The following is a 13319-nucleotide window of genomic DNA, read 5'->3' as shown; positions in this document are numbered from 1 at the left end:
TATACAGTAAAACAGTGGACTGAAAGAGAACTAAAGTAGAACTTTGCTATCTCATGATGGTGTGTTCTTCATGTTCTTCGAAGCGTAAGCTCCAGCAGGTTTTACCAAGCCAGGATGGCCAAGTGGCAAGTTATACAGTTGTCTGAGGGCTAACCCAGATGGATACAGAGAAGCTTTTCACCATGAGATTGCTCACAGGGGATGGATTTTATTTGGCCACAGCAACACATTTAACACATTTCCTAAGACCTGCTAACGTTGTGATCTCCATCAAGAGATGAATGAAATCACTGACCCTTGAAGTAGGTATAGTGATATTTAATCCAGTTCTTCGTTGCAATATGAATGGAACTTGATCTGATCTTCCTTAGCCCCCTCAATTGACTCATCTCCAATCCAGAATCACACCCCCACAGCTCTTTTCTTTCTCTATTTCCAAGACTAGTATTCATCAGCTTTTCCTATCTCCTAGCTTTTCTCTCTCTCTCTGGATGGCCTATGTAGTATTATGGGGTAAATAACTTGCACAAAGGACCCAGCAAAGTTTATTTACATCTCAGAGAAACTTCCTGATAATTGCCTAAATCTAAATCTTCTTGTTTCTAACATAAAGAGATCATTTTAAGTCATTCCTTGATAGTTTCCTCTGTGTCTAACTTGAGATCATCCATGTTGTCATTGACTGTGCATCTGAAATATTCAGTGGGTGATATGGCAGTTCTTTGATACGCAGAATGCCTACGCATGTTTCATATAAATAAAGAGAAGGAATTCTATAGCATTTTTGAGGTTTTTCTATCTCATTCTTGTTTTCAGTTAAGGCCAGCTTAAGTACTATCTTTTCTAGAGAACCTTTTCTTAGCTTCTTCAGCTGCAAATCATCTATCATTCCTCTAATCTCCCATAGCAACTTGTACCTCTGCTGTTGCATCTGTATTTTCTACGTTGTGTTGTAAGCAAAGTGTGCTAGAACCAGCCCAAACCAGTTTGTGAGAGCCAATTTTCAGTGTGAACTTTTTCACCTTAGCAATCAACAAACACTACAAATTAGGACTAGATTTCTTGTTGGGCTGATTGTCTAGACTTAAGAAAGTAACTGAGAAAATGTTAATAATGCAGATTAATATTTAAAGTGTGTCATGTATATATTTTGTTTTTCAGAGAACCTGTTCTTAAGTACTTAACACAACACTAATGGTCATAGGGCTTTGCATACATCGCTCCTCCACCAGACTTTCAGCTCTCCAAGGACCAAGAGAGTATCAGCATCATCTTCTTGCTGTTTCCCACAGGGCCTAGTATATATGTGGTAGGCACTCAGAAAATACTCTTTGGACGAGTAATCAGCCAATGGAAATTCGCTGATTGATTACATGTCCAAAAGGATGTTACCAAAGTAATGTACAATTGAAAGAAAAATTAGTTTAGTCATATGGTGAGAGCATGGGATGACAGACTACCTGTGTGATTCATTGGTGTCCTTGTGATGTCAGGGAACTCAAGGAAGACCATGAGCACAATTGGTGGTCCACCAGTGGTGAACTTGTGGTGGAAAGAGTCACATATAGGATGGCCTGGCATGGTCTGCACCTTTGGGAGGGATACCCAAATTGTTGACGCGAATATCAGTTTGGATGTATTTTAGTATTTTGATCAAGCAATATGTGTTTAGACTTGTGCTGAATACCAGAATAGATGCTCAGTACTTAACCAGTTGATTAATTTGTTCTATTCCAGTTTTAGCCCAAAATTCAATCTGTGACAACCTCTCTGTGTCTTGGAGTGTCTGTTTTGATCCAGATACAACTCTATGATATGCAGAGAAAAAGCAGCCTTCTTCCTTGTCAAGGAGCGGGACCCTAAAACCCTGAAAGAATCAGTGTGTGTTATTCATATATATACTCAATAAGCATTGTGTGTGTGTGTGTATAACATATGTATGTATATATATACACACACACTCATACGTACATGCACATATATGTGTGTGTGTATATACATATTTATATACATACATACATACATATATATATATACATATATATATATATATATATATATATATATATATACACACACATACATATTTTGGTACAAGGTCACACAATATGCATAGGGCAAGTAACCTGGAAATGCATCCTTAAATCAACTTTTTGGGATGCATTGAGTGGAGAGTAGTGTGAGATCCAGGGACACAAGGTTCCTGGGGACACCATGAGGCCACTGGGAAAACAAATTATTGGAGAGGGCAGTTATAGTTATGATTCTCTCTATAGGCATTCAGAAACATTGAGTTGAAGATGTCCTTTCCCTACACCATAAATCAATAGAGAAAGGTTGTGATGTCTTCCTTTTCCATAGATTGGCTTTCAACCTCATCGTTCAACTGAAACTTCTCTCTCCAAAGTTACTAATGATCTAATCTAATTGCCAAATCTAATGGCTTTTTCCTCAGTCCTTTTCCTTTTGAGATTGCACTCCAGCTTTTAATTGCTGTTGTTCAGTCATTAGATCATATCCTATTCTTTGTGATCCTGTACGGGGTTTTCTTGGCAAAGATATTGGAGTGCTTTACCATTTCCTTCTCCAGTGGATTGGATAGACAGGGGTTAAGTGACTTGCCCAGGCTCACCCAGCTAGTGAGTATCTGAGGCCAGATTTGAACTCAGGTCTTCCTGACTCCAGGCCCAGTGCTCTATCCACTGAGTTATCTAGTCGCCTCCAGCCTTTGATACCACCGATCATCTTCTTCTCCTTGATACTCTCTTCTCTTTCGTTTTGGTGACACTTTTCTTTCCTCATTCCTCTGCTGGTCTGGCTATTCCTATGTCTCCTTTGCTGAATTTTAATCTATATATGCCTGCTGACCCTGGGTGTCTCGCAGGGCTCTCATCTGGGCCTCTTCTCTTCTCCCTCTATATTTTTCACTTGGTGATCTCATTAGCTCCCATAGATTCAGTTACTCTCTCTGTGCTGATGATTCTCAGATCTGTGTGTCCAGCCCTAAACTCTCTCCTCACCTCCATACTTGCATCTCCAGCTATCCATTGGACATCGTGAACTGGATATACCATAGACGTCTTAAACTGAACATGTCCCAAACTGAACTCACTATCTTCCTCCTCTTCCCACCCCCGACCCTTTCTTCTCCTGAATGTCTCTATTGTGGTCCAGTGTATTATCATTTTGACCCAGGCTCATAGCTTAGGTATCATCCTCAACTCCTTTTATCCCACATATCCAATCTGTTGCAAAGGGCTGTTTATTTTCCTTTGTAAAATCTCTCATTTGTGACCCCTTCTCTCCTCTATCACTTCCACCATCCTAGTCTAAGCCCCCATTACCACATGCCTAGACTATATGCAATATGTCAGTTGGTCTCCCTGCCTCAAGTCTCTCCCACCTCTAGTTTACCCTCTGCTCAGCTCTCAGATTAGCCTTCCTAAAGTACAGGTCTGACCGTGTCACCTCCCTATTCATTCAACTCTAGTGGTACCTTATCACCCACAAGACCAATATAAGCTCCTGTTTGGTGTTCAAAGCCCTTTATAACTCAACACCCTCGCTTTTCCAGTCTTCTTCCACCTGACTTGCCCCCGTGTGTTCTTCAGTCCAGTGACACTGTTTCTCGCTGTCATCATCAAACAACACACTTTCTCTCCATACTCCAGGCATCTTCTTTAGCTCTCTCCTATCCTTGCAATTCTCTGCCTCCTTATTTGCACCTTCCGGCATCCCTGGTTTCCTTCAAGTCCTAGCTAAAACCCAACTTTCTACAAAAACCTTTTCCTGATGCCTCTTAAGTCTAGTGTCTTCTCTCTCTTGCGTATCCTTGTGTATGTCGGTTATGTGTTCCCTTTCAGTGTATACCCCATATGTCTTATTTCTACATAGTTTGCATGCTGTCTCCCTCATGAGATTGTGAGATCCTTGAGAGCAGGGACTGTCTTTTTGCCTTTCTTAGTCAATAAGTGTTTATTAAGTGTTTACAATGTGCTAGCCATCATACTAAACACTAGGGATACAAAGAGAGGCAAAAGATAGTCCTGTCCTCAAAGAAGTCACAATCTGATGGATTTTTGTCTTCACATTTAGTAGAGTGCTTGGCAAGAAATAGGTGCTTAATAAGTGATTGTTGACTGACCGCCTCATCAGTCAATAAAATTTTATTAAGTACCTACAATGTGCCAAGCACTGTACTAAGCACTAGGGATACAAAAAGAGGCAAAAGGCAGTCCCTGCCTTCAAGGAGCATACAATATAATGGGGGAGAGAAACAAACAATTACATACAAACAAGCTGTATACAGGATAAATGAGAAATAATTAAGAGAAGGAAGGCATTAGAATTAAGAAAGGTTGTGAAAAGCTTTCTGAAGAACATGAGATTTTAGTTGAGGCTCAAAGGAAGCCTGGGATGCCAGTAAGTGAAGATGAGGAGGGACCACCTAGTCCAATACAAACCTGTGCAAAAATTACCTCCACAGCATACTTGACAAGTGGTCATCCAGCCTTTGCCTAAGGTTCTTATGAGAGGGAGCTCTATCCTTCTGAAGGCAGCCAATTCCACTCTGTATCTTTGTTTGGAAGTTTTTCCTTATCTCAAGCGACTTTACATCTTTGCAACTTTTACTCATTGTTCCCAGCTCTGCTCTTTGGGACCAGATTGATGAAATTGAACATCTCTTCCCCATGGCAGGCCTCCAGACACCTAAAGGCAGCTAGCCTGCTCCTCTAGCCCTCTCCCAGTCCCCGCAATCTTCTCTACTACAGTCTAAAGATTCCCACTTTCCAAATCTTTTGACAAAGTTGGATTTTTCAGTCATGTCTGACTCTTCATGACCCCATTTGGGGCTTTCTTGGCAAAGAAGCTGGAGTGCTTTGCCATTTCAGTCTCCACTCATTTGACAGATAAGGAAACTGAGGCAAACAGGGTTAAGTGACTTGCCAATCCTATTTGATATCCTGGTTGATCTCTTTGGGATAATCTTCAACTTATCAATATCTTTCCTAAAATATGGCTTTTGAATTTCCTTTAGGACCATAAATTTTGTGCCTTAAAGGTCATACAGTCCAATGAAGTCCAGACAGGATAAATGATTTGTTCAAGGTCACACAGATAGTAAGTGAAAGGACCGCAATTAGAACTCAGGTCCTCTGTCCACAAATCCAACATTTTCCCCACTGTACTACGATGCCTTGCTTAGGAGAGCACAGAGAACCATTTCAGGGCTTTGAAGGTAGTAATGTTATGATCCAATTAATGATAAGGAAGATTAATCTGGCAAATGTTTACAGGATAGAGGAAGGAGGAAGTATCTGAAGGCAGGGAGACTGGTTAGAGGACTACTGTAATTGTCCATGCAGATGACAATAATGGCTTGTAATCTGGTAGAGATAGATGGATAGGAGAGATATTGACAAGATTTGACAAGTCCTGAATTGTATCATATGTGTAACCTGAGAAGGGAAGAGTCTATGGCAGTGGTATCAAAGTCAAATAGAAACAAAGTCCAATAGAAATACTAAACTGTACATACAAATTCCTATGGACTCCATATTGACTTAGAAAACCACACACATATATTTCTTTTTTATTACTATAGCAGCACATTAAAATCAGATAGTAACTACATTTTAATCTAGTTCAGGCAGCACACAGGAGTATGTGGTCTGCAGGTTGGGTATTTGACATCTCTGGACTGTAGTAGTATCAAGGTTCCCACCAAGGTAAATGGTGGTACAATTGATAACAATTTAAAAATTAGGAGGAAAAAATTTGGAATTCTTCAAGAAAGGTAATTAAAATAATTCCTGTATTTTGACACAGTGATCCCATAATTGGATATATACTCCCCCCAAAACAAAAAACAGCAAGAAACATCCCATATATGTGAGCATATTCATAACAGCATTTTTTTTTTTTTGTGGTAACAAAAAGACCAAAGCAAAACAAGCAACTGGAGAGGAAATAGATACTCATTGATTAGGGAATAGCTGAATTAATCGTGGTCAATGAATGTAATGGAATATTAGTGTGTTATAAGAAATGGCACATATTAAGAATTCAGAGATACAAAGAAAGATTTGTATGAACTGATACAGAGTTAAATAAACAGAACCAGGTTAAAAAAATAGAGACAGTAACTAATGTCCCATAAATTGCAACAATCTTAAAAGGCAGCTGAATTTAGATTAATTGAAGCGATCAATTTTAGGTCCAGACAAGAGATGATTCTCTCCTCCTATAGAGAGGTATGTGACTATGGATGCAGAATGTTGTGTCAGTCTTGGTTTTTTTTGTTAGTCACCTTTGGCTGTTTTTCTTTCTGTTCTATGATGGGGGAGGGGATTAGAAATGTGTTAGACTGTGATTAAAAATCATTTTTATTAAAAAGGCAAAGTCAAGAGGGGGAGCAGATTTTGTAGAAAAGAGAAAAAGTTTGGTTTCAGACTTGCTGAGTTTGAGGTGTTAATGGGAGATCCAGCTGGAGACTGTATCCCAAAATCTCAGAACTGGAAAGGCCTTTTGGGGTCAGCCCATCTACTGTTCGTTAGAAATAAAAAGTCTGAGCTTAGGAGAGAGGTCAGGGTTAGAGATCTAGATTTGATATTGGGGGTTTATTTTTAGAAAGCAACTTCCTGAGTATAGACTGAAGGGGTAGAATTAAATGCAGCCAGATTTCCTGCCTTTTCTAAGTCTATAGTCTTGTCTATAATGGGAGTTTATATTCACAATAATAATCCTGAGGTTCTACACAAATCTAACCTTGCTCAGTGAAGTTCAACAGGATGAAATGGTAGCATTTCACCATTTTCCTTCCAAAGGGGACTTCAAATTTGCCCTCAGTGAATACTACATATGGAGTAGACTACGGTAGGCTAGACTTTCCTCCTCCCCTAGGTGTTTTGTCTGCATTGTCCTAGGGATAGAAAGGGAGGCATTTCTAATAGATTTCATTTCTCTGTTTTTTGTAGCAGACACCCAGCGAAGAATGCTTGTTCCTGGAGAGGTTGGAGGAGAATCATTACAACACCTACGTATCGAAGAAGCATGCGGAAAAAAATTGGTTTGTTGGCCTCAAGAAGAATGGAAGCTGCAAAAGAGGTCCCAGGACTCACTATGGCCAGAAAGCCATCCTGTTTCTTCCCCTCTCATCTGAGTAAGGAAATCTGAACCAGGTGTTGGCCGCTCCAGAACAATCCCAGGAGTCTCAAACACTTCCTTCCCTCTCTTCTGGATTCCTAAATGTCCCTTTGCCTATTGGGTAGCCTGACCCTGAGATCAACAGCCACCTCTATTTGCAAACTACGTGCTTTTAAATTCCTTGTCCCCTCTTATGCAAAGCTGTTTGCACTAGTTAAAGCTCGGCACAAATGGACCAAAATGCTGCTAGGGCCAACAGGCCAGGCTGTCCCAGGCTGTGTTTTGATTTTCCGTTGTTATGTGGATCTCAGCAGCAGGACAGGCCTCTCAAATGCAAAGGTGCATGCGTGGGGCCAAATGAAGTGTGTTAAGGGACATGCCAAATGAGTCATTAGTAACTGCATACAATTCCTCTCTGAGGTAGCAAACCCCGTCTGCTCTTTTCCCCAAACACCTGGCTCAAAGCCCTCTTCCTTTTAACACCCCACAAATATTAGCAGAGTAACTTATTACAAGATTGGGGCAGGGGAGGGCCACCCACAGAAAGCGGGATCAGGGATGCAGAACCAAGTAGATGTGAACGGCTGCAAATGGGAAAGGCCGGACAAGACCCTGAAAGGAAGAGAATCTCAAGGTAGAAGGAACAAAGAAAGAGAAGGAGGAGGAGGAGAAGGAGAATTAACTGATAGAAAATCCTTATGCTTCTTCAACCTTCCAAGACTTTGAGTAGAATGTTGCTGGGAACAGTAGACACCAATGAAGGGTTTTAGGTTGGGTACAAGATAAAGCTGATGTGAAAAAGCAAGAAAAACAAGAGTTGATCGGTTAAGTGTCAGATTGTACCAAAGGGGAAATATATTGTCTGGTGGCCTTCAAATAGAAGGAATTTAGAAAATAGAAGGAAGGAGAAATTAACTCTATAAATAGTGGAGCCTTTTACCCTTTATGAGCAGAGGTCATAGCTGGAGAAGACCTTAGAGGTCATAGAGATGTTGGGAGCCCTAAGAGATTATGAAGGAGCAGAAGAGAGCTAAGGAGCTACAGAATAACTCTAAGTTCTGAAATTCCAATGAAACTTTGCAAACAGACCCTCTCCCTCTCAACTAGCATCCTTAAAATGCCCTGCTCATGAACCTTGGGGGTACTCCTGCTTTCAGCAGGCCTCCCAAACACTCCAAGGAACTGCTTGCATCATGCTTATGCCTATATTAAAAAAGTCAAAACAAGTAACAAAACAGAATTATAGCATAGGACATAGGGTACCAGCCTCCAGGGATGGGTCATTCTTCTTTCACGGAGCAGTCCAAAAGACTGTCCATCCCTATTTTGGCCCCTCCCAGGATGTCATTGCCATGGCAACCCACTCCCAGGGTCATTTCCTCCTCTACTATGCCTCACCACTCTGCCCCTCCTCTGCTGCCCCCCATACCTCTACACTATGCTGTAGAAGTACTCTAGAATCTCTGATGGACAGACTGCTCTCTCTCCTTGCGCGATTGCACTGACCAGGGCAGACTATTGCTGTCACCCCTGCCTCATCCACCAGCAACTCAGCAAATTTGCCCCAGCTTCAAAGATATAGCTAGGAATTCCAGCACCTGGGGAAAGTAAAGTCTGTGTATGTGTGGGTAGGAGGCAATGTACACAACCAGTATTATTTTTCCTGGTTGTCCCTAGGCCCAAAGCATTCTGGTTAGAGTTATATTGGTTTAACAGTGCATGACGTAGAGTGACAAGACAACTAGGGTGAGATTAGTCAAGGCAGTGAAGGAATAGGGATGGGCATTACACCCATGAGCAAAGGTCTGGTGGATATCTGTTGCAAATAAGAAGAATGCCTCCCTCCTGAGATAATGGCATCCTAGTCACCCTGTGCTAATTACAGTTCTGCCAGGCACAAAAATTCCTAATTCCTGCTCTTTAAAAAAATACTGACTTTAAGTGTTCCACTAACGGTGAAATAGATGCCTTTTGAGCAGTATCTTGAGGTCTATCAAAGGCACATTTCACAAATGGTACAACTCTAGCTACTATCTTACCAAAGGAAAAGTAGTATTTCAATTATTATTAATGTTTCTTGCTTGAAGTAAACTCAAACCATATGGCTAGCGAGCTTGTAGAAATATAGCTCATCTCTGACTTATGATACTGCTGTCTTGTTAATGGCTTTCCTATTCCATATTATTTATTGAGAGCATATGTTTTCATCATATACTTAAACCATCTAGAGACCACCTGCAGTTAAACCTCATTAATATTCACTCATTAAAGATGATGGCCGTTATCACATGATAGTCAATTCTCTATAACTCATATTACATTTACTCACAAAAGAAGATATCTCTTTTTCTTCTTTGTCTTTGGTGTCCTGTTGTGCTGCTATGAATTCTCTATCAGAGAAGCGTCTTGTCTAAGACAGAGGAGACAGCACCATAACTCTGAGCAAGGTCTCATGGACCTTGAAAGTCTGATTGAAGCTTTCCTCACAGGTTCTTATGAGAGAGCTGAGCCAATGTGAAGTGAGAAAACACCTTAGCAACAGAACTGTCACATTGAGATTGGAAGGAAAAGTTACAGCTCCCAGAAAAGGTGTTTAAAGTCATAGTGCTGCTGAATAATTCAAATAAAGTGGCTAAGACTGTAATTAATAATGCTACTCTATACTCCTTTCCCTTCTGTGATCTCCTTTCACATCAATTATTTCATTTGATCCTATTAACAAACCCTATGAAGGAGCTAGGGATAGTGCAATTCTGGACAATATCTCTCTGCCATTATATCTCAGTCAGAATAAAAATTATCCAAAGAGGAAATTCAAGGGATTTCTAATAGTCTGTAATGATTTATTGTTGAGTTCAATCCAAGAAACATTAAATGCTATTGCTAACTGATAGGAGAGAAGTTTGTTATTTTAGAGGCAGACCCTCATTGTCACAGAACCATCAGGATGCTGACATTAATTCAGCAACTGCTTCTTTCTTGACTCTATTCTGCACCAAGGCTACAGCTAGAAGCTAGAGAATCATAGGACTGTAAAATTAGCGGTTACCAGAGTGGCCATCTGATTCACCTCCCTCATTTTACAGATGATGTATTAAGGCCCAGAGGGGTCAAGGGTCACATAGGAAGTAGCAAAACTGGAGGTTTGAACACAGGGCCTCTGTTTCTGTGGCACCATCCTGCCAGTACCTGAGACTCTGCTGCCCAGAAGCAGAGTTTTTCCACAAACTGATTCAGTTTGCTTTCGTGACTAACCTAAAACCTATGGGGAAATGGGGTGACAACAATTGGGGACCCGGGTGCCAAGTCATGTGACCTGGCTGGTTTGAGACTGGAATGACTCATCCTGCAGTAACACCAGAGTTTGCCATTATGAGCTCTCCTAGGGCATGATGCTTGTTATATAAGAAACATATTGCAGATCCATTCCTTTCTGTTATGTAAAAATCAGTGGCCTGATTCATTCATTTTACTCGGTTGGCTGAGGAAATGAAATTGAGTACCAGATGTCCTGTTCTCTAAAGATCGAGCAACTTCCATCAGTGAAAAAACCTCACGTTATCCCCTAATATAATATCCCCTTAGATCTTCAAAGGGTGTGTCAAAGTATACCATAGCATCCATACCAACTGTGTAAATGTGTCAGCAGTCCAGAAAGATAAGCTTTCTAATTCTGAAAGGAAAATTTGCCAGAACCTAGTGGCCTTGTGCTTGGCTCCTTCCTTCCCTGCTCCATTTGGAACTTTCTCTGGTTTGTTTTTAAGGAGAGATCCCCTCCCACTATTTTTTATTTTCCTTACATGTATCATTCTCTCTGGCCTGTCTGTAATGTGCTCCTATTTGTAAACCCAACTAATGATGTATTGTTTGATGCTCCTGGCCTACTTACTTGCAGGAGCCCTTGGGTTTCCATTGTTTTGTGTGTGTGCGTTGTTATTTTTTCCCCCAGAAGTGGTAGCAGATGTGGGCCCTTTGGGACCAACAGTGAGCATGTGCAAGAAAGGTGACCAGGTTTAGGGGTATGGGCTGGAGCTAAAGCAGAGGCTTTCATGTGAATGATGGGAAACTAACCATCCCTAAAAAGGTCTGGAAGACAGGACCTGGGCTACATTAGCAGCATATCTGGTATTCAGTTAAGGGGCTGCAGGTGAAACCTAGCCATGGTCTCATGTGGTTCTCCATTTTGTATGGCTCAGCATCTTACCAAAGATAATAAAAGTTCAATAACAGAATGACTCTCTGAGAATGCCTTTAATGTTTCCTTATGTAATGTCCACTTAGCTTTCCACTAAAGAATCCCCTTCAGCATCACTCACAGAGAAATACCTTTTGGAGCATCTTTCTTTCACTGGTATTCATATATTGAAAACTGGGAATCTCTGTGTATTTGGGCATCTGTGATCTAGGAAGTAGGGCAGCTAGGTGGCACAGTGGATAGAACATTGGGCTTGGAGTCGGGAAGACCTGAGTTCAAATCCAACCTTACTTATTAGCTGTGTGACCCTGGACAAGTCACTTAACCTGTTTGCCTGTTTCCTCATCTATAAAATGGGGGGGGGAGAAGGAATGGCAAATCGCTCCACTGTCTTTGCCAAAGAGGGTTACAAAGAGTCAGACATGACTGAAATGAAAACAACAACAATAACAACAACAAATAATGATCTGAGAAGTGTATCCCAATGAGCCCTTCCTCTTCCCCCCCCCCCCCAAAGAGATGGGTCCTATAACCTGTTACACTCTTTCTTTTTATTATCAATCTTATCAAAACTGGGGTAGTGTCTGTATGGTTGACCAGTTTGCTTTCCTAAGGAACTAACTGACGTATGCCTTGAGAAAACCAAAAGGATTTCCTTTAAAATAGTGTGTTTCAGTAAGGGGCAGTAGGAGTTTATCTTGCCTTCAAGGCAATTCGGTGCCACAAATATGTAGTATTAAACAGCTACTGGATGGTACTGTGTATGGTACTAAACAGATACTATGCTAGGTGTTGGGGATATAAAGACAAAAGGGAATGGTTCCTTGCCCTCAAGGAGTTTCCATTCTTATTTGGGGGAGGGGGAGGTAATAGAAACAACACAGGAGCCTGAGGACTTTGGGTTCAAATTCTGACTCTGAAGTTCATTGTCTTGAGACTTTGGGTAAGTCACTTAACCTCCCTGGGTGTCTTGCCCAGAATTCCCACACACAGTGATATTCACCATGTCCCCAAACAGAGGGGCTAATTTGATACCAAAGAAAGAGGCCAGAAGCTCCAGACTGATTATAGGTAGTAGTTTAATCAATTGGATTACTTACATAGGGGCAGTCTGGGGCAGCAGCAGCCAGGTAAAACAATCTCTGCAGAGGATCGATCCCCGCAAAGACCTCAAGAAAGCTCAGTGATAAGTACAGGAAACAGACAAAGGGAGGAGGAGCTGTAGAGCATATCATTATGGATTGGTAGATATTTTCAGGTTTCTGCCTAGTAACCAACCTGGGCTTTAAGCCAGTGGTGTTTGGGCAAATGCCCAAATGCTGGTTTGTGTACTGGTAATGTGCTGGTCACCGTGTCCTCATTATGGTTTTCACTGGTCACTATGCCTGGGTTTTCACTTGTCACAGTGTTTAAGTTACGGCTTTCACTTTTTCCTGTGTTTTGTGGCTTTTCCCCCAATAGGGACCCCACACTGGGGCTTGGTTTCTTCATCTCTCAAGTAAAGGGATTGGACTACGTGGCTTCTGAGATGCCTCCCAGCTCTAGCTCTGTACTTCAATGGAAACCAAAAAATAAATACAAAGTGTATAAAAAGGTCATTTCAAGATGGAGAGCCCTTATCATTGAGGAGCTCAGGGAAGACCTCAGCTAGGAAGTAGCACCTGACTTGTACTCTGAAGGAAACTGGGGAATTCTCCTAGGTGAAAGTGAATAGAAAGACCGTTATGATGTATATGGGAGGGGGTGGCAGAAGAATGTCATGTTTTGCTTATCAAACTCTCTAAGTTGCCAAACCGAGCAAAACTCTCTTTAAACAAATCTTTGCACACAAGTCTTTCCAGATCTTCGTGGAACAGTATATCAATGTCTGGCAAAGTTGTGGTTGAACCCAACTACACAGATCAAAGAAGAAGGAAATGGCAAACCACTCTAGTATCTTTGCCAAGAAAACCCCGAGGACAAAAGTCCACAGGGTCAT

General features: G+C 41.3%; 1 protein-coding gene across 5 annotated transcripts in view; it reads left to right on the top strand.

The window, feature by feature from the left end:
• Positions 1-11378, top strand: part of FGF1 (fibroblast growth factor 1) — a 154001-nt gene extending 142623 nt beyond the window's left edge. For all 5 annotated transcript variants that reach the window (XM_021005143.2, XM_078150501.1, XM_021005144.2 and 2 more), the window contains one exon: positions 6978-11378. In XM_021005143.2, the coding sequence (XP_020860802.1) occupies positions 6978-7166 (189 nt within the window). In that variant the 3' untranslated portion in view covers positions 7167-11378. The remainder of the gene's footprint in view (positions 1-6977) is intronic.
• Positions 11379-13319: the final 1941 nt, after the last annotated feature.

Source organism: Phascolarctos cinereus, unplaced genomic scaffold, assembly GCF_003287225.1.
Source record: "Phascolarctos cinereus isolate Bilbo 61053 unplaced genomic scaffold, phaCin_HiC Scaffold_2;HRSCAF=192, whole genome shotgun sequence".
Lineage (NCBI taxonomy): Eukaryota > Metazoa > Chordata > Mammalia > Diprotodontia > Phascolarctidae > Phascolarctos > Phascolarctos cinereus.
Note: the sequence above shows the minus strand (reverse complement) of the source record. Positions and strands in the feature narration are given on the sequence as shown.